Raw genomic sequence first — 23,213 nt, 5'->3', positions numbered from 1 at the left:
ATATATATATATATATATATATATATATATATATATATATATATATATATATATATATATTAGAGTATCCAATTAGTATTATTAAAAAGTGGAAGGAAACTGCAGAATTGAAAGAAAACCCACAGAGAGTTAAGGGGACTATGCAATTTCCATATAGACAGTGATTGAAAGTTAATATTGAACCCTGGGCCTTTCTGTAAGGAAGAGATCTTGTTATACAATCAAATAGATTTTAAGTGGCCCATGGTTTGTCATACCTGCATAACTGAACTAAGCCGCAGTGTTATTTACATGAAAGGCAAGCCCACTAAGCCTCTCATGAAGGAAGCTCCATCACTTACACCTAATATAATTAGCTCCACTATCACAAAACCTAGAGGTTAAATATAAAGATGTTTTGATTGGAGCTCATTTGATAAAACAGACTCTCTGGGCCCATGGATCATTTGAAGAGACTGACTACATACATGGATAGCAATTATTTTGGTCATCGCAATCATCCTGTTCCTTTTGAAGATACTAAATGGTTGTTTCCCCTCAACAGGTAAGCCTGGGCTATAAGCATTCCAAAACACATAACAATCTATGATAGCAGATGCTAGATTAAGAACACAGGCCACAAGATACTCTTCTATGCTGAGTTGCTGCAGTGATTGTGACGGATTTGTCTCAAAAACTCTTCCTTCTTCCAGCTGTCTAATGTCTCTGCCTTATATCATCACTCACTTTATTTACTTTAACAGGACTTTTTCCCACTTGCACACATGCATGCACACAAACACGCATTCACACATTCCCTCAAAAGAACACTTAGAGAAATGTAATGTTTTTTTCATGTTTTGTCTTTCATGGACTTTTTTTCTATTTTATTTTTTCTTTTTATGACATAGGTCATATCCCTACATCTACAGTCTTCAGAAAGGCATTGTTTCTCATCAGATTAAAGAGTATTTTTTTGGTTTTTCTATTATTGCCCAGCCAATTTTTTTTCATATCACTTGTATGTCAGAATGCACCTCTCTCTCTCTCTCCATCTAGGACTGCCACAATTTATGTGGCATTCCCTAGATGTGCCTCTTCACTGGGTAGTTCTTCTCTTTCCAGAGTAAAAGCCCTCTTTGTCAGTTCCCTATTATATGATCAAAGACGCATTCTTTCGAATGCGTCTTGATCGAACTTGAAAGCACGAAACGGCAAAATACTGAAATGGCATATAAGCAAATTCTTTCCCTGGGAAAGAAATCGCTTGGCTGCCTTCATTATTTTGCAGTTTTCATCACTGTAGTGTGATCTCGAAGTTGGCATATTTAAGTACGGGGTGTGTGGGGTGCACAGCCCCTCACTTTATGTAATGTTTTAAAATTTTGTTTTTATTTTTCTTTTTGGAACAACGATTTTTTTCCCTGGGAAAAAAAATCATTCTTCTAAGTGTTCAGGATTGTAAGCTTTCTCTTACATGGGGTCGATAAATCAGCGTTCACTTTTGTAAGCGTTCGATGATTTAAGAGAGACCCTCTGTCACCGGGCTGCTGATACTACAACAAGTAGGGGGTGGAGAACAGATGCAACGACATATGTACTGTGGCCATTTGGGTTTTTGCTGCAAGCCTTAAGGTTCCCACAACATGGTGGGTAATATTAGACAAGTGGATGTCCAATGGCACCATGAGGGAGGTGTCCCTAAGTATGTAATGGCATTCCACTACCGGCCACCTATTTAACAGTCCAGAAGTTGCTTCTGTCATGGATCTGCTTTCATTATCAAAGTTCATTAACTGGGCACACCCATAGTATATCTCCACACCCTATCCCTACACAAGTGGGGGCAGACATTGTCTCATCATTCCTCTCTCATTCTGCTGTTGGATCCTCCAGCGCAAAGGTTACAGGTAGAATCCAAATCACATGGGTCACAGTCAGGTCTTCATCCTTCTGTGTCATAACGCTGACTGTACCACATCCAAGAGTACATATCAGATGCATTAAACACATGCAAGTTCAACTAGTTTGAAAAGTTATTCTGCTGCTGTGACTATACCACCATAATGTACCTTGAGCAATATTACTATGCCCCCCAAGTGTGTTCCAGTAACCCCTGTCAGTACATTTACAGAAACTGCATGTATCATAAAAAAGTACACACACTACAGTACTGAAAGGCATAACATTTTCATGTAACAGCAGATAAAATCATATCATCAGTCAGTAGTTCTCCATATATGTACAGCCTTCGACTTCCTAGAAAAAAAGATGTGATACAAGATGGCATCTTTCTACCATCCTTATTTCTTATTTATGCACGTTAAGCAACATTCAACAAAGCTTTGAATCGAATAGTCACTATGAGATATCTGGGTGTTTGGTTACCGTAGTAACATTTCAAAAGGATATCTCAATGCCTAGGTCAGCACAGGTGAAAAAGTATTAGCAGAAATTAGTCACTGTAAAATAGCAATTCAGAATTCCAGGACTACGTTTTAGACTACAGTAACTTTGTTTATGGGGGGGGGGGCAAATAATTTGGCTTTGTCTATTGCCACATTGATTAACTAGCTCATGCACTACTGGGTCTGTATGTTTAAAATGCAACTTTTAAACAGTTAAAATAAATATATCACAAATAATGTCTACTACTACTGCACATAACAGCAATAATATAACATTATTACAAAACACAACCATAAAGAAGGCTGAATGAATTATGCACTTTACTGGTTATTATTTTACTTATTCTTCGTTGACCATGTTAGCCCCACTAGGCTAGTGGCCTCTTTTTAGAGAGACTTGAGGTGGTATTTATACTACCACAGCATTTTTGATAGTGGCAGTGGGATCTTTTACATCCATCTGTGCCACCACCAACTCAAGCAGATGGGGCCTGGGTTTAATATCTCACCTGGAGTGCAGCACCCCATTTGGGGACACAGCAGGGTCAACAATCATTCTTCTTAGTGTGGGAATAGAACCTACAGACTTCTGCACCAAAGGGGAGTGTGCTACCTGTTGCACCACTGACACTGCTGATGAAGGAGCGTATGTAAACCATTGAACTCCAGCTTTGTTTCTTGTAGTAAACAAGCAGCACTTAAAATGTTCTTGCCATTCTTTACAATTTTACTTGGGCAACTTGATTATGACAGTAAACAGGCAGGCAATTTATGTCACATTTAACAGAGATTCTTTAAATTCTGACTATTCAGGTAAAAACAGTAGGCAAAAACCTAATTTTAAATTATAAATGTCCAGTTTACAAGCTTACAAGCAGCAACAATAATCTTGCCATTCCAACACACACACATATATATATATATATATATATATATTTACACACACACACACACACACACACACACACACACACACACACACACACATAGATACACTCAGTCACATACATAGACTCTGAATTTGCAAAATAATATGGCAATATATAATATGTATATGTTGGCTGTCTCTAATAACTATAAACATCTTAAAAATCCAGCTAACTATACATTATATGGATACTTAAGGGTGTTACATATATCATTCAAGAACAGTATTCTGTAGGTTATGAATCAAGTCATGAGGCTCTGTGAAGTGTTCTGAAGTAAAAATAACTTACCGACCCATACAGTTCCCCTTTCTCATTCATTCCAAGGTAAAGTCCACTATCGACGCCTCGAATGCTGACCAGGCCAACTGCTATACTAATAAACTCCAATATACCTGAGAAAACAAAGCATATCACAAATCACTTGACACCACACAAGATTTAATGAATTATCATTACTACTTAAGGTTTCACAGTTGATTTGCTGGTTAACCTAAAGATAGGAACTTTTTTACATTCTCTCATATTAGTGAGTTAAGGATGTTATGTACCTGTGGCAGCATAGCATCCTCCAAGAGTCCTTAGGTCACTTCTAGCCAAGTAGCACAGGAATAGCCCCCACCATCAGGTTGCCAGCTCCCCCAACAGCAATGTGAATGCTATGGGGGGGGGGTGAATGTGCCAGACATTCACCACTGCTGCTTGCAGAAGTTCCCTATCATGTTCAGTTATAACTCTATCCCCTCCATGTGTAATTGTGGTCTTGGAAGGGACATGCAATGAGTGCCTCATGAGAAATGCACCCTCTCCACCTCCACAAGTGACACCTTCTTAGGCTTCATCATCCTTAAGCCAGGGTTCCTACCAAGCTCCAGTTCTTACCAGCGTTTTTTGCTGAACCCCCCCATGTGTGCCCCTGAAACTCTCACTCATTCTTTTAACCCTTCAGACAAATTATAGACAGGAATGGTAACTTCTGATATTCTCCTATCAGCCATTTTTTAAATGTCTGATGAAAGTGTTGTTTATATCTTTTATCTATATTAGTAACCTTTTGTTCCAACTTTATTGAGTAGTGATAAACAGAAACCATGTCTTGAGTAAATGAGATTATGAGACTTTTGAACACTTTGTGAATGTAACTCATAGCAACTTCCAGTTCCCTAGATTGTGCAAGTAGTGCTACAAAGAAGTCCCCAGATCTCCATCCTGCCTGGATTTGAAGATCCTGGTTATCTTTAGGTTAGAATGAAGACAGTGCTTCTCAGAGTCTTCTGTCCTCATTTATAACTACATAACTTCCTTCTAGAAGGTGTGTGATATATATATATATATATATATATATATATATATGTGTGTGTGTGTGTGTGTGTGTGTGTGTGTGTATGTATATACACAAATGGAAATAGAAGAGACTTCCTAGAGATTTCTAACAATCAACATACATCAAAATTTCATAGGTAGTTCCTAGACATACAGTCCAGAAGACCACCGAGAATTTTAGGCCAATTTTCCAAATCACTCTCCGGTTAAGAGACTTTTTCAAAGTAACAAGTAGGCAAATGGAGAAATGAGAGCTCATGAACCAGTTGATTAACATTTCATAGCTTTACTCCCATGCACTAACTGCCAAAAAGTAGTTTGCCCCTGCAGGTTTGAAGCCCACATACCTGTTATCTCTCTAGTCCAGTGTACAACCACTATTCCAACTGCAGCAACAGTTAATAGACTGACTTCCAGACAAGCATATGCACCTTTCATTTGGCAGCAGACAATGAACAGGTATTCAAAGGAATTCTTATTATGCATTACTACCAACATCTTATCTTTGTGAATGGGAAGAATGAACATATGCTTCTGCACAGTACCCTACAGAGGCAGAAAGTATATAGGCTTACAGCAAACAGAGTAAAGTGTGAATTTTTTAAAGATGACATATCACACTGTGGCACAGAATTGCGAGAGAGGTAGTATTACAGTGCTGGGCCAATGAATGTGTCACCCAGAGGACATAATTAGGAGAGGTAAACAACTATCATAAGATTTTATGCAGCATCTCAGTGGCAGTAGAACCATAAAATGTTTTGCTGCAGAATGGGTCTGAATGGAAATGGATACAGCACTGTAGGTACAATTTAAATGCGACAAAACCTAATCGTGCCAGACAAAGTATAATCCACCATCATTTGTCTTTTCTTATTATGTTTTCATGTGACACACCATCCTACGGTTTTTGGCACAGTTCAACTGCATCTGCTCCAGAATGCTGCAGAAAGGTTTAAAAAATCTGCTGCAAGGTCATTCATTAAAGCTGAGTATAACTGTATCTACTTAGAAATGCCCTTAGCATGGTATAGGAAAGAAGGAAGGAGATTGAGCTGGACCCAGTATGGAGAAATATTTACTTGGATTATGTATTACCAGCCATACTGCAGGACACATTCAACCCAAGAAAGGGGTTACTCTGATGGCCACATAATAGCTATAGTATTATTTCTTACAATGTGTGGGATATTCCGGTTATCAGCTATAAGGAAACAGTACAACAAGGGAATGTCTGTGTCACGACTGGTATATTAAAAGTCTGAAGGACCAGCACCCTTTCTCCTTGGAAATAGCATTATGAGCAACAGTAATGTGTTCATATTGACTGTGCGAGTCTTTTGTTGGCGCTCATCAGTCCTACATGCAGTAGATGTACACTCAAAATGGGAAGCAATGAGCCACACTTCTCATAAGATGAATTCAAAACATTTATGAAACAAAATGGATTTTTCTGTGTGCAGTGCATCACTCAGCCACTATTAAGCTGACTGAAAGATGTGCGCAATCATTCAGGAATAATATAAAAGCCATATATTCCATTGGTAAGCCCCTGCAACGCAATTATCTTCTTCCTGACTGCCATGCCCTTTATGTAACCACCAATATTGCCCCAGTCATGTTATTTGTAAACAGAAATTTTGTTCCAAATAGGTCTTGGTGAAACTAGTTATGAAAATTCCTTTGTACAAAACAGAACTAAGACAAATAACACACCAATAAGAAGTTTGACCAGGATAGGGTCTCAGACATATACTGCTGACTAAGAGATATGACCTTTGGAGAAGACCTCTAAACCATTTAAGAAGTATTCAATAAACAGGTGGTCCAACAGCCAGTGCTTAAAGCAACTAAATGTAAAATAACCACCTTTCAATGGGCAAGATTATGCCAGAAAAGTGGTGGTCACTAATGATGAAATCCTGTCTGTAAAACCAGACAATTAAAGCTGTATCCCATGATAGATATGGCCACATCTTCAGCCAAAAAAAGAAAGATGAACATGAGCTTTTCAGAAGGGAAATGGCCGATTGGTTACATACCCCTAATACACAACAAAAGATATAGATTTAATTATACCGATGATGAAGAGGCTCGCCCTCTGCATCCTCTACACCCCTGCTATTGAATTACACTAACTCCAAGGTCACACAACCTCACAGTAACGCGACATGCTTAAATTAATTATATATATATTCGTTAAGGTACTTGAACCCCCCTTACAAAAATACTGATGTTGATATCATTGATTCTGGCCTAATCTTTGCAGGCTTTACAAGTAGTAGTTCAGGATTACAAGTAATCCATGTTAGCATGAAATAAGTCTCTGCTTTGCATTTATGTAGCTGAAAGAGCAATACTAAACTGCAAAATTCTGTATTAAAACACCAAGAGATACCACAGTGAATGAGTTGCTAACTACTCTTAAATACAGCTGCAATGTTAATATTCACCGTATTGTGGTTCAAAATTTCTCTTGCAGACAAAAAAGACGTTTTGGTATGCGATGTTCAGCACTTTATGATTTGCATCTCTGATTCTTCTCTGTAGAGTCGATTTGTTTACCTCAGTTACTGTTCGGTAGCATTGTACAATGCAGGATATGAATAGCTACACCCTGGATAATGTTATCGCATATATTATTTCCAGAGGTCACCACCTCACTTTCATAGACTTGCTTTGCTAGTATTCTTTTAATAGTCAGTCAGCATGTACATACAAAATGAAATGCAGATCTCTTTTTTATGCAGTCACTCACAGAGGGCTTGATAGGGTGCAGTTCTCACAATCAGTCACACCTGCACTATTCTGTACATTGATGCTGCATTTCTGGGCTCTGGATTTTAAGTTCTACAATTATTTGTGTCAAATCTTAGCACATTTTAATGCAGCGTTCTACTTCCTTACTGCCTGACTCATAATAAATCTGCCACCTGCATAGAGGAGTGTTATTTGTCTTAACGTGTACAGTGTCCCTATTAAAGATTAAAAGAAGAATGATCTCTGTCCTAATCTTTGTGACACACCACTGGACACTTGCCGTTTCTTGTTGCAAATGTAAATAAAGTACCACCTTTTCTATCAAAATATCCAACCAGTTTCCTTATTTAAATCACAGCTTTATGCCACTTAGTCAGACTACCCAGCTTGTTTCAAGCCCGGCATGTACAGCAGTGTTTAGAACTATATAGTCTAAATACTACATGAAAAGTCATATGTCCTTCAGACCAAATGTAGTTTACTTACAACGCAAAGCTGCACTTCTTAACAAAGAAATCGATACTTAACAACTGCCCTTGTCAACACTGGAACAGAAGGATAGATTTTTGATCAACAGAATGTCAGCTGCCCTGAGATGTCAATATGCTGGTATACAAATATCTGTAGTATATTTCCCCAGGGTACTATCTCCTTGAAATGCTAGAAGGCCCCAATTTACGTCACATATTTCACATTCTAGAATCTCAGGAGTAAAAGCTAACTTGCATCAAATGCTGGTCTTGCAAATAATCTGAGAGGAAGTTTTAATTGCACAAACTCAATGAATTCCCCAGGTAGGGTCATATTTGTCTGTGCTACAATTCCCACTTGCTGCCATAAGCATTTACGAGTAGAGATGCCTCAAGTCATTCTGACCATCACACCTGTCTTGATGCATTTATAGGCAGGGTCTTGCCCACCCTGAAGCTTAAGAAAAGCAACCTCCATATGATTCAGTGAATATACATCCTAGAATTATAAAGTAAACTGCACTTGAAAAATGATGAGCTGATTTTCAATATATGCTAAATCACTTAAGGAATCATTTAGTTGCACTGTTTTTACATATACACCATAATCATGTTATACTTAAATTAAATGAATGTCTGTGGCCTATTTGTTAGAATATTCTATAATTCTCATAGTGTACAATGCATTTTCAATCAATACTACAAAGGCATTATATGAACTCAATAAGGCTGTGCTTATCCTCACGAGGAAAATTTGTAGTCAGGGAGCTGAAAGGCTCAATGTTTATGTAAAGATGGCAGACTATTGATCATCACTGTGTATTTCTTGAGCAACATGTATTATAAAATCATGAAGAGAAAAATGAACTACAGAGAAACATAGCCTTGTGGCATGGCATTTTGCTGTGAAAATGCTTTGCTAGACAGCTGTATTCTTACATATAAAAACAGTTTTACATGGAGCTGGCTTATTGTACGACACTTCTGAATTATAGTGTGTAAAGATATATAATGATATACAGCAGTTGTTGTTACTGTACTGTGTTTCTGGATACAGTAAGCAAGAGATCTACAAGGAGAGAGGGAGGGAAGGACAGAAATAAATACGGAGAGTGGAAATAAGGCATGAGAGAAGTGTGTGTGTGTGTGTGTGTGTGTGTGTGTGTGTGTGTGTGTGTGTGTGTGTGTGTGTGTGTGTGTGTGTGTGTGTGTGTGTGTACATACAAAAAGCCATAAACTGACACTGTGACAACCTGTAAAATGAATACACTGTTTAAATGCAGACCTTATAATTCTGTGAGCTTTTATCTGAAACACATATAATTGATCAGTCTGTAGCACATTCTTGCTGAATGCCAAAGGGATGAAACATATTCGTAAATGTTCTTTGTTTTACATTTACTGTATTATTTCCACCTAGGGCTACTATGGTACCAAGCAACATAAACTCAAGACTCACGTGCAATTAATTTGCACATCAAAGATCATGGTCTCTAAACCTAGCAACCTGCAGGTATATTTCTACAATCAGCACTGAAAATAATTTGAATATTTTAACAATAAGTGTATGTTTTCTTAATCATACATGTTTTGGAAGAACGCTTCTTACTGAGTAGATTTGTACTTGTACTTCTTGTGATTCTAAGGCAGTCTACCCTAGGTTTTAAATATAGAATATGCACAAGGGATTCCTCCGCTAAACTAAAATAACTTGCAATTGAAGCATTCACAAAGCTGTTCATGGCTGGGAAAGGCAAAGCTGACTACTCAGTGCATTTCCTTTATAGACAGATTGATAGAAAGATAGATAGATAGATAGATATAGAATATATATATATAGATATATATATATATACAGATAGATATAGAATATATATAGATAGATATAGAATATATATATATATATATAGATAGATAGATAGGTATAGACTATATATATATAAATAGATATAGAATATATATATATATATATATATATATATATATATATATATATATATATATAGATATAGATATATATATATATATATATATAGATATAGAATATATATATATATATATATAGATAGATAGATATAGAATGTATATATAGATAGATAGATATAGAATATATATATAGATAGATATAGAATATATATATATATATATATATATATATATATATATATATATATATATATATATATATATATAATATATATATATATATATATATATATATATATATATACATAGATATAGAATATATATATAAATATATACACATATAGATATAGATTAGATATAGAATATATATATATATATATATATATATATATATATATATATATATATATATATATATATATATATATATATATATATATATATATATATATATATATATATATATATATATATATATATATATATATATATATATATATATATATATATATATATATATATATAGATAGATAGATATAGAATATATATATATATATATATATATATAGATATATATATATATATATATATATATATATATATATATATATATATATATATATATATATATATATATATATATATATATATATATATATATATATATATATATATATATATATATATATATAGATATAGATATAGAATATATATATATATATATATATATATATATATATATATATATATATATATATATATATATATATATATATATATATATATATATATATATATATATATATATATATATATATATATATATATATATATATATATATATATATATATATATATATATATATATATATATAGATATATATATATATATATATATATATATATATATATATATATATATATATATATATATATAGTATATATACCGTACAAGAATTTAATGTGTAACAAATTACGCATTATTAAATTCATATATAAAAGCCATACACAAAATTACAACATTCTTCTGCCATATATATATATATATATATATATATATATATATATATACACACACACACACACACACACACACACACACACACACACACACACACACTGCAATAAGAGTATGTACATTACATATAAATGAAAGTGATCTAATAATTATCTGTTTTACTATGAAATATGAGTCCAAATTCAAATATAAACAGAATGATTGTTTTAAATGCAAACTGGAAAGATTCAGACACTTCGTAACATATTTGCTGAGATCAGAAAGGCCCTGCAGACTAATGCAATTCCACACATTTTAAAATAGATTTTTCACAAGGCATATGTGCTTCAAAAAGGATCAGTGAGAATGGAATTGCAGCACTGTTTATACAGACTACTTACATAAGTTATCATGGGGGGAGGCAGGAAAAGTGACTTGCAAATAAGGTTGAAAAAAATGATAATCAGAGGCAACAGTGATTCAGAAACTGCTCCAATAGGGCAGCTGACTCATGTTAAGGGTATAACCAGGCAAGTACACAGCATTCAATTTCGACTTGTGCATTGATTTCATGTGGGACAAATTTCAAAAACTGGTAGGCAGAGATTGCAATAGTGCTTTCAGTACCCAGCTCTATGACAGTCTTTTAACACAACACTGCATACATATTTCAGTAATGTTAGATGTAGAAAATGAAATTCTGAAAAGATATGCGGTGCTTTGCAGCAAGTTGGAATATCACTGCAGGCATCAAACAGATATGCAAATATGCATTCCATTGATTCAACCACACACAAGTAGGCCTTGCAGTGAAGTGGGCACTGCACTGTTCTCCTCAGTCTTTGAATGAGAGCATTAAGTAACACTCTTGGTTTCTAAAACAATTTATACTCAGGGCAAGACACTGCAGTAATTCACCAGCATTCATGAAACAAAAGTGACTCCATTTAGCACCATACCCTGAGTACAAGTCATTTTGGAATTTGGCAATAAATCTGCTGGGTTTATTCTTGAGAACCCTATCACTATAGACTGTGTGCTGGATTCCTTGTAGCATTGTGGAGGCCTACTACCAAGAAGGAAAAGTTACACCAACTTGTGTTCATACTGTACATACTAGTAAAGACAATTTCTCTGGAAGGACCTGAGAGTGCATGGGAAGCTACAGAACCAGAAATTCAATAATTTGGAATTCATGAAGCATAGCAGACCAAAGACCCACAGCACCTAAGAAGCCTGAAGCATAGAAGTGATATATGAAGTCCTACAAAAATCATATTACATGGATACAAACAAACACAGTGATATGTGACAGAAGTACACTGATTTCACAATTATCCTATGGACTTCTAACAGCAGGAATGTTAGAAATGGGTTGCTGTTGTAAAGTAAGACAGAATCAGCAAACAACAGATAATGCTAACAAAATGGCACAACCACTCTATATCATGATATAAAATATTGTAAATCCATAGAAACACAATACAACGATATATAAAGCCAGCACTGCATGTGTTCACGTGATCCATTCTGTTGTTGTTGTTTACTTGATACTTCTCATACACTTACTCATCGTTCATGCTTCAGCTACACTGAGTATTACCTTCCAACTTGATCCACTAAGTATGGCCTTTGAAAATGTGCCTACTGTGTGACTAGAGCGAGCGTCATTGGCATATGGTAGCTGTCTCTGTGAGCTTACAGTCAGTTGACCCACAATTCCATCACTTTTGTCCAATGCCACTTTGTTTTATACTCCTACATCCTCAGCATGCACCCTGTTGGCACAAGTAACAAAGCTGAGAATGTTAAATGTTACCACAAACACCATTCCTGGCCTCTTTCTGTCATCTTGATGGGCCTTTCCCTACCAGAACAACTATCTTTCTGACAGGACACTTGAGTGCACAATGTTAACAACATGCATGCATTCATCCACTCTGATGTAAAGCATGGTCACCACCAGCCGTGTTACAGTGTACACCATGTCTACCCTTCCTCCCTTGGCATGACTCAGTCACTTTTTGCAGTAGTCTGTCCAAACACTTGCATTGTCAATGCCAGCAAAATGGCCACCACTTTATTCACCTCCTTGACCACATCCCTAATCCTGCTAAAGCAACCAGTTCATTCCAAGGTATGTCACCTAAGGCCATCTGCATCTGGTCCCCCCTCCCATACTTTGTCTACATCTAGTGCCTCTCCACTCTTATGTCCATTTCAAAATTGTTCTCACCAAAGAAATGACTGGCATTTCCTGGCCATTTTTCAACTGGTCTCCTTGTAGGTATTATTTCCTGCATTAGCATCTCTTCAGCTGTTATCAACGCTATCTGCAACTTTTACTCCACCTGCCATGCAGAATATACCAGTTGTCTAACTACCATTGTACAATGTCAATCAAAGTTGATTCATTGTGACACGTGCTAAGAACCTATTCACAACATCAGCTTTTTTTTTTTGGGGGGGGGGTCCAAAGCCTTGCACCCTTTGTTTATTTTTTTTTCCTGATGGACACTGCCACAAAATTTCAAATAATTTGATTAAAATACTGTTCAGTTCCAGAAGAGTCAATGCAAAAGAATCTCATGTTAATCTATTGCACAAATCTATGTGCTAATATGAAGGTTATATCTAACCCCTATTACAGGAAATCTTAATATACTCTCTATGCTGGGCATTCAATTCCATACACTTTATAAGGATAGATATCATTACTTTTAATAACAGACCTAAACCACACAAAACTCACTACAACTATTTAAAGCAGACCCCTAGAAATTAAATGTAACAATATTAAATAAAAACAGTAAACTAAAATAATGAAACCATAAGATAAAAATAACCATCACAGCTACAACCACCCATAGGAAACAGCACTTCTGACAAAACAGATCCAATTCTCAATAACTAATCTGAATAAGATTAAATTAACTAAAAATAATTAAACTATAAAGATAATACATTTAACTATAACACTACACAAAAATTGCCTGCAGTATCAAAGAATTAACTTTTAAAGTACAGTAGGAAACCAGAGACAATTAATTCATACAAACTTAATAGAATCTTCATAAAGCTCTATCTGGGATGCATTTGTCAAACTGACATAGCTATAATAAAAATAGGATGGAGGGTATGTCAAACTTAACTGAATTCTGATTGCCCCAAACTACAGCCAGTGTTTTCAGTAAGAATTTGGAACTAGGAAGTTTAATCTTAACTCCACGGATATGCAGTCTCACAGTTAGTATTTAGAGAGGTAAGGGATTGGGAAGTTCTGTTATTGTTTTTGCTTTTATTATGAAAATTGACTTTAACTTTCACTGATTTTGTGATTCTTCATTCACGGTTCAACTTTAAAGTGATCCATGGTTGGATTATGATACTACTCAGTTCAACAGACCATTTATGTAATTCCAGTATCTACTAAAATGAATGGGAAGCACTAAATAAAGCCAAAAAAGACTTAAAATTGATAAACAGAATATATAAAGGGCTGGCTTGAGTGATGCATAACACATCTTAAACTGTAGTGTTTGGAAACTCAATTTCTTTATAGACAGCTTCATTAGTAATCATAAAACTCATTCTCTGAATCTACATTATAGGCTATTTCACTTAAGATATGCGCGCGCACACACACACACACACACACACACACACACACACACACACACACGCATGCATACATATATATGTATATTTCATGTAATGCACACACACACACACACACACACACACACACACACATATATTTAATGCACTCAATGTATCACACATATGCATACACATGTATATTTCATGTACTGCATACACATGCGAAATTCATATATATATATATGTGTGTGTGTGTGTGTGTGTAAATGCGCACACACACACACACACACACACACACACACACACACACACACACACACACACACACACAATATATATATATTTGCATGTGTCTGTGAATAAAACTCTGCATACCTTTTCTGGTCAAGACTGCATAGCAGTACTACATGCCCATTCTAGGAGTGCTGGATAGCCTCTGGCTGATTGATAGTGTCAGCCATGGCCAATCACATAAATGGAAGATCACAAATTACCTGTGGTTCATGAAGTAATACTGCATGAATATATGTTTTTGTAGTCTAACGAGCACCTCTCAATACAGGTCATAGCTTCTCATGGTGAAGATACTCATGCATTACATGTTGCGTCCCACAAGAGGAAATGGCACATTCTCCATAGGTATTGGCTACAGGTGGTAAAAACAGATGGTATAAGCTTCTTTTGTCATCAATTCATTTGCTTGGGTTGCAGCAAATCCTAGAAAGGATTACTGCATTGTTATGACATGTTAAGAGTTTCTGATACCTTTCTCCAGTTTTTATTTCCTCTTTATAAGATCTTAGCCTCCTGCCCCTATTTTTGAATTAAGCAAAAACATGAAAATGACAGTGAATTAATGCACACCTACTCATTGTCATACCACATCTTCACGACATCTTTTGTAATCTCAACCATGTTATTAATGCTTGCAAGCTCAGAGCAGCTTTCTGTCCCCAATCATGTCACTTTATAATCAAGAAACAGGAGAGCTCAAAATCAAATCCATACAAAAATGTGTTTAAGAACAGTAGTCATAATATGACCACACAAGTCTACATATTGCAATATAAATTTGCAAAGCATTGATACATAAACTGCTACGATTCAAGAAATACTAGTAATATAAATTACATAGCCTTAAATGCAATATCTGTGTCATGGCTCTGCAAAACCTGGTGAAGGCATAGTAAATTGGTACAAAACTAAATAAATAAAATTATAACTCAGCTGCACCAGTTTCAGAAAATACAAAGCGGGATTGTGTGCAATGGTACGCACTGCACTGCAAAACAGATGTATCCCAGAAATTAAGTTAAAATGGCTAAAACAGTGTAAATGTTGCACCCTAGCAGTTGTGCAGAAGTCATGCACTGTGTAAATGTTAAAACCTAGACAGGCTGCAGTGACATAAGCAATTCCATGCAAGAAAGACCTCAGCTGTACAGACCAATCAGGAGGTCCTTAGGAGTACACAGTGAAGTGACATGGTCTGTCTGGACAACGTAATTGGATATGTGTTGAGTGCCTCTCATACCAAATAGACCAAGAGGCTTACCCAATCTGCTGAACATCAAAAATTCAAACAAAATCAGTTTTTATTTTATGTAGTTATAATCTAGATGCATTACGCATACTGTAAGGCAGGTTAAATGATAAATAACAATGAATCATTAAGCATTAAAATTATCTAAATGCAATTAAAACAATAAGCAACACCTCAGTCACCATCAAGAAATAGGCCACACTTACTGTAATGGCTTAGAATTCAAAACATTATCAAAAGGCATGCCTTTAGGAACCTCCCAAAGCAGCCTGCAGAGAGACTCTGCCATAGATGACAGTGTGGTGAATTCATAGGCTTGAGGCCTGAAAAGCAAAAGAAGTGTATCTTAATGGTTCAAGTCAGACCACAGAATAAGCAGCTTCTCCTTAAGAGCAGTGTAGGGTACAGAATGGTCTGTAATGGATGAAGAGCTTCTTTAAATAAATGGGACCCAGTCATACTGCCTTACATGCGTAAGTACCCAGCTTTTATATCAAATTCACCAGATAACAGGTGGCCAGTGCAGTCTCAGCAAAATCGGAGTAATATTATCAAGCTGTAAAATGCCACTAAGCAATATCTGTAGAGTTCTACACATCTTTTTTTTTGTTTGTTTGTTTAGTTTTTAAACACCTTTATTAAATTAGCACTTAAGACAACAGAAAAGAAAACAAACCATATTAACATTTGTTATATTCATGCATTACAGATTACATGTATGTTTCCTTCTTTATATCAAGTGTCATTTGTTGAACATAAGTTGCTCAGTTCCTGCCTTCCATTAAACCTCCCTCCTCCTCCTGAACATTATTGTGCAGTTTCCACAAATCCCATGTATTTCTATGTAAGTTGCTACTTCGCCTTTCTAAAGATTTCACCTCTAGTTCTTTTATGTCCTTTACAATATTCAGTATTTCAGTTACATTTGGTTTACATTTCAATTTCCATTTTCTAGTAATTGCTTTTCTGGCAGACAACAGTATTAAACTTAGTAATGCCTTACTATGTCTTGACAATTCAGATCCTGTGCCCCAGCTCAAAAAAAATTATTTCTTCAGTTACAGCCATTGGCTTCTGTAAGATTTTTGACACAGTACAACACCTGAGGTCACTGTCAAATAAACCTAGGAAAAGGTATTCCCAGAAAAAGACTGCAAAAGTACTCCATGCATGAACCACCATTATCAACTCCTCTGTCAGTATGATGTGCTTAATGCGGCTGATATTACTGAGGTGAAATCAAGATGATTTAATGGCTGATGATATCTGGTCCATATGTTTCAGGTGGTAGTGAGCACTACACTGAGATAATGCATTTCAGACACCAGTTCCAGCCTGCTATCATTATACACAACAGTTTGACACAGGTCATAGACAGCAGGTGACTGGAGCGTCATCTTTAAGGGATTAGGTCATAGCCAGTTCTCCAAACTTCTTCTCTCTGGAGTAAGTAACTCTTCTGTCATCACTTGGCTACAATTTGACAATGTGAGAGGGGTATGTCTGTGGTTTATTGTGGGTGATTATTGGTGTACACTACTGTAAGCCTAGGTCAGCTAGTGAGTGTGGTCCATAGGTAGTATGACACAACACTGCAGAAGGCTCAAGAAATCTGTGGGTCATTCAGGTGGACTGCACCTCCTGGGTGCACCCTACAAATTGTAATATGCTTTCTCTACATGCATGTACAAAATCAAGTCTAACCATGGAAGAACACCTACTGGGTATGGTCCATTTGTTATAATGCATTTGTAGACTCATTAAACTAATGGCAGTTGATCTTATTATGCATTACTATACTATCCTAGCAGTGACAGAAAACATCCCAGAATATACACAGGCTACTACAAGAGCAGAATATGTAACAAATGAAAATCAGAGTATCTACTCTTAGGAGAAATGCATGAACTGTAACCAATGCATGATTAATACTGTAACAGTATATGTTACTTTTGCTAACTTATCTTAAGATTCCTTATGATGCCTTCAGTGATGTGGGTTCAAGCAGTAAAATGGACTAAGACTCTTATGCTCCAGATTTTTAGGAACTTTATGACAGACTTTCAACTAACTTTAAAAATGCAGTGTGTGTTTTAGTAATAAGCATTTTGATTACTTACTGTACTAAGAATGTTTATCTGATTCAGTTTGGATTAAATTCTTTAAAATCTGAAGTAAAGCAGAAACTATGACAAGACTTTAGTGTTAAACCATACTTTCTATCTTTCATTATACTTAGAACTGTGAACTTATACAATATTTTAATGATTACAGATATCACTGATTGTAATTTTTGAAAACGTATCTAAATGGTTTAATGCATAAAAATAATACATGAGTTGGAAAAAATAAAAAAATAAAAAAAATCAGGTGAAAGGCATTAATATCGGAGTCAGGGATAAAGTGTGGAATACTGATACAACTTCACAAAATGCCCTGTGCTTCAGGTATGGCACAATATGTTTGAATAAATATAACTCTTTTATAAGTTCCCAAAAGTAAGGTTGTTGTGTCTTTCGGCTTTTCCTGGTTAGGGGTCGCCACAGCGGAACTCCAGTCCGCTAATGACTGGCAGTAGATTTTTACGTGCCGAGTTGCCAGCTCTGACGCAGAATCTTCAACAAAGGTACGCCCATTCACGCATGTCTCCACACAGAAGACGCTCTAGCTGAGAATCGAATAGGACAACATCTTACTGTGAGGCGACAACGCTACTTGAGCACCATCACCGCAGTACTAAGTTCCCAAAAGTAAGGCACTGCATCTTATTAAAAATGCAAGCCTGACAGCAGATATCTTGCACTGCAAAAATATATTATTACTTTCTAAAACTAGGCTGCTTCTCTGGATTGTGCTGTCCAGGACCCTGTTGTATAAAAGGCCTTAGACCATTTCCATTACAGTTCTGGGGAATTATGCAATGATCTAGTCACTTCAAAACCTATAGGAAGCCTGCAGTAAATATAAAATGGTGCTGCTGCTTTGGACTACTTGCAGATTACTGCATTAATTTGAAAGTAAGTGCCTGTTCCCTTTATAAAATCATAATGTCATGCAACAAAAACATAAAATGTCACTGTTAAATGTTACAATGTTAGATGTGGAATGAAAAGACAAATTAATGAAAGTATAATAAGAAGGCAGATACCTCAGTAGTATTATTTACTGTGTTGAAAAAATGTGCTCAAACAGGAAGAACTGTAATTTGGGTAGAGGGTGTTACCCCAGTCTCTGAAAGTGCCTACAGGAGGTCAAAGTAAAATTTTCTAGGAATATGTAACAACCTTCTGTGTGGAGACATGCGTGAATGGGCGTACCTTCGTTGAAGGTTGTACATCAGGGCTGGCAACTCGGTACGTAAAAATCTACTGCCAATCATTAGCGGATCGGAGTTCCACTGTGGTGACCCCTAACCGGGAAAAGCCAAAAGATATAACATGTAACAACCAATTCTAAGACAATAGAAAACTGTACATTTTGGGTGCATTTGAAGCTTCCTATATGAAAAATCAACTTGCAATCACTGAAAAATTTCTCAAGTCACAACTGATCAAGAACACATTACCTCTGCAATCCACCCACAAAGACGAAAACAAATATTTTTCTGTACAGAAAACCCCAACACCCCCTGGCTTATATATAATTACTTGTTGGTCCCACCGCAGTTGTGGTAAGGAGAAACATCCCATTAAAGGGCACACAAGAGTGTCACACAATGATCCTTTAGTGCTTAAATATCTAGCAACTAATTTACAATAAAATCAAACTCTGACCAGTTCTGCTGGGGCAGTAAGATCCCAGTCAGCTAGTCCTTAATCACATGTAGGAAACCATTTTCAGATAACTGCAGACATACAACAATGACAGCAAAATATTTCAATTGCTGCTGTCTACAATGGTGAGAGGGACACTAATGAAATGGAGACTTATGAGCTGCCTTAGTACATGAAGAGTGATGCAGGGTGAATAAAAAAATTATAATTATGGAATCATTAAAATAGGTGGTCAGACTACTCATAAACCTGCGTTAGAAGATTTGTCTGTTGTGAAGTACATCAGTGAGTCTAACGGCATGTGCACATTACAGATGATAGCTCTGATGTCCAGTTTATTAACAAGCAATGTCAAAATGGAATGTTATTCTAGTTTAAATTAATTTGAAAATGTCAGGTAGAAGTTAAGATGCATCATTTAGTCCCAGCTGAACAAGAAGTACACAAGTCTTAGATGATGAAAGAATGAGGAAGGAGGATGAATAATTCATTATTTCTGTGTGTAGTGACATTAATCTTTCTCTAATGTTTAGACTCTGTAAGGGTGTATCTACAAAATGTAATAATATTTAACTAGAAAATAGAAAACATTTCAGCTAGAGTGACTGACAGTGCAGCAAAGAGGACTGGTGTGCCTATCTAGGGGTGAGTAATCGTGGGGGTAGGCAGATCACTCTTTAAGCCCTAGTGGTGGCTAATGTTTGAGTGATCACTGGTCTGAGCATGTGAGATGGGTGATGGGGGTCTGTGGTAGAGCCAAGGGCAGATATGTCCTCATTGCCTGTCCAGCTCATAGAACAATGTCACCTATAGGTGGGTAAGACCTAAGAAAAATCTGTAAGAATGCAGCAGAGTGTAGGTAATGCTGCCAGCCACTATCTCTATATTCCCATTTCTTCTTCCCAACTCACTTATGGTCAGGGTGGTCCAAGCCCTGTGTGAGCAGTGTCAGAGACATAAACGCTGGGAGAAATACGGGTAATGACAAGCTAATGACTTCCATTTGGATGCACACAGGGGACAAAGAAAGTGTAAATATCTGCTGTTGAAGACCATCATGCTGTCAGAAGTAGATTTTGATGCAGGAATGGTTGATAAAATGGACAAAAAGGAATCCCATTTGCAAGGACAATTAAAAGATAAGTGAAATCTGGAAAAGCAGTAGCAGGATGATACAAGGATAACCCTATTACGTAGGTATGGGTTAATCATTTAGTAACAGCAGCAAGATGAGAGCAGAGTTCAGAAACTAAGAAGTTGCCTTGCCTAGATAGCAAATGCCATGGCCTTTTCAAATGTGTTGTACTTCCATGACAGTCAATGGCTGGATCTATTAAAATAACCGAAATGCACTAGATGGAAGCCTGTACACCTGAAACTTACATACAGAAAGATGTACATGTTTTTAAAAAAGAACTTCTGCAACAAACAATGCTGAAACACACAGACTGCTGCCAAAATAAAGTATATGTGCAGGTTTTGTACTTATGCATCTTGAAATAAAAGACTTTGCCTCCCACATGGCCTGCATTAATATAACATTCTCAGACATCTACATATGTCTACAACTAAAGACATATTTTCAATGGATGCTGCAAAGAATGAGCAGTTACAGTACAGTGCAGGAGAATGCAGAATGAAAACTATTATCTGCCTTGAACAGCTACAGCAGAAGGTCACAGTAAAAACAATGTGCAGCCACAACACACATCAGCTGACCAGCTACAACAGCACAGCATCTAAAAAACATATTAACAGAACATACAAAAGTGCTGCCCAATAAAACAGCCACATCATGGCTCCCAGGAAAAAAACATTCCAGCAGCTGCACAGCTCCTGTCTGATAATCACACTCAAACATTGTGACTAAAATCAAGAAGTTCCCCAGGTGAGCCAATTTGAGAGAAAGAGAGCACCTATCACTCCAATCTGCAGTCTTTGTGACATGGGTTCAAGACAAATGGCAGATGACCAGCTTAAAGCAGGATTGAGGACCACTGCCCTCTTTCCATCTCAAGGTCAATAGGTAAGGTTTGAAAGTTTCCTTATCACCCACAGTGAAGACCAAGGGACCTTGGCCAGAGAGTATCAAAAGGAGCTGTTGGCCTAGCAATGGACTTTTATAACAGATGCAACACATTGATGCCACTGCATATTAGGAGTAAGGGGTGAGGGGGAAAGGGCAGATTATCAAAAAAGATCCTTCCCACTGGCAGTATGGTGCCATAATGGAAAGCCACTATCTCATCACTGTCGGGCCACAAAAATTAAGGTGGGATGCTAGGATATATCTGATGGCTGACAGGCCAAACAATATTAAAAACAATGGAGAAGGAAACAACAAGGAAGTATATTCTCATACTGCTACTAATGATGGGAAGTAATTTTAAAGTTCTAAAAAACTGCTTAGATATAATAAACTGCTTAATAGATTACATGAATTCACCTACATCACCTGTATCTTGTCCCAGTTCAAATGCTGTGCAAAACAACTTCATTGATTAAAGTTATCAAGGCTCCCTCTTTCATTTAGGATAGGTTTTATTTCAAAGGTACAAGATACTAGACTGGTTGAACATAGAACATCATCTGAACTAGATCTGCAGTTACAAAAATGTACAATGACCACTTGCACATGGTTCATTTAAACACACCATTCCAACAGATACTAAACCAGTACAAACATGGTTTGATTGAAACCTGTTATATCTAAGGAAAATCATGAAGATATGGCACAATGCAATCACTTTACAAAGGATCACCTCACTCTGACGTACGCTTACCTTCTACTTACTCATTTTATTTTTTTACATTTTGTTGAGCAGACTGACTGTTTGACTCAGGCCTATTGTTAACATAGGTTCAGTGAGCACACCTCCTAGAAAACAGTCACACAAATCTAAGTCCAATACCTTTAAATACATTAGCCCTAAAAATAGGCGTGCAGTAGGGCAACAAACAAAAAATAACAAATACACCCTTGACCTAATATCGATAAGATACATTATCCTAAAACATAACTTACCTTTAGCTAATTTCAAGGCAATGCAACCATTAAAAGAATGCATATGCAATGCAATGGTGTAATCTAAAATGACTAGCTTTCACAGCAGATTATTTTAACCAGTCTAACTTCTAAAGGAAGCACAAGCAACAGATTTAATAATAATATGCTTAAAGAAAGCAGCACTAATAAAGAATGCTTTAATAACACCAAGCGTGCAGTTGAATTAAAAGGCTGAGATAACAGAATGATACATAATGGCAGGAACAGACAGACAGTAACCTACAGAACGGTGACCAGGGAAATGAAAGTGAAGAGCAGAAGTCACTTAGGACACAGTATACAGTGGACGTCAGGCATAGATAGTTCCTCTGCAATCTGTCAGATTGTATTGATTCCTAGATATACTATAGATACTTAATGGTGAATAGAAGATGCTTCACACCAAAAAACACCGCTAAGGAGATTTCTGCTACCCCTTTCACTGAGTGTACCACCACAGAG

General features: G+C 36.2%; 1 protein-coding gene across 1 annotated transcript in view; it reads right to left on the bottom strand.

Moving 5' to 3' along the window:
- The window catches only part of FGF9 (fibroblast growth factor 9), an 86,460-nt gene that overhangs the window by 23,662 nt on the left and 39,585 nt on the right, over positions 1-23,213 (bottom strand). Inside the window, exon 2 of the mRNA XM_044071593.1 lies at positions 3,605-3,708. Within this exon, the coding sequence (XP_043927528.1) occupies positions 3,605-3,708 (104 nt within the window). The remainder of the gene's footprint in view (positions 1-3,604; positions 3,709-23,213) is intronic.

This window comes from Protopterus annectens, chromosome 5.part0 (assembly GCF_019279795.1).
Source record: "Protopterus annectens isolate FY-2018-M chromosome 5.part0, PAN1.0, whole genome shotgun sequence".
NCBI lineage: Eukaryota > Metazoa > Chordata > Ceratodontiformes > Protopteridae > Protopterus > Protopterus annectens.
The sequence above is the reverse complement of the archived record's forward strand: the minus strand, read 5'-3'. Positions and strand labels throughout refer to the sequence as shown.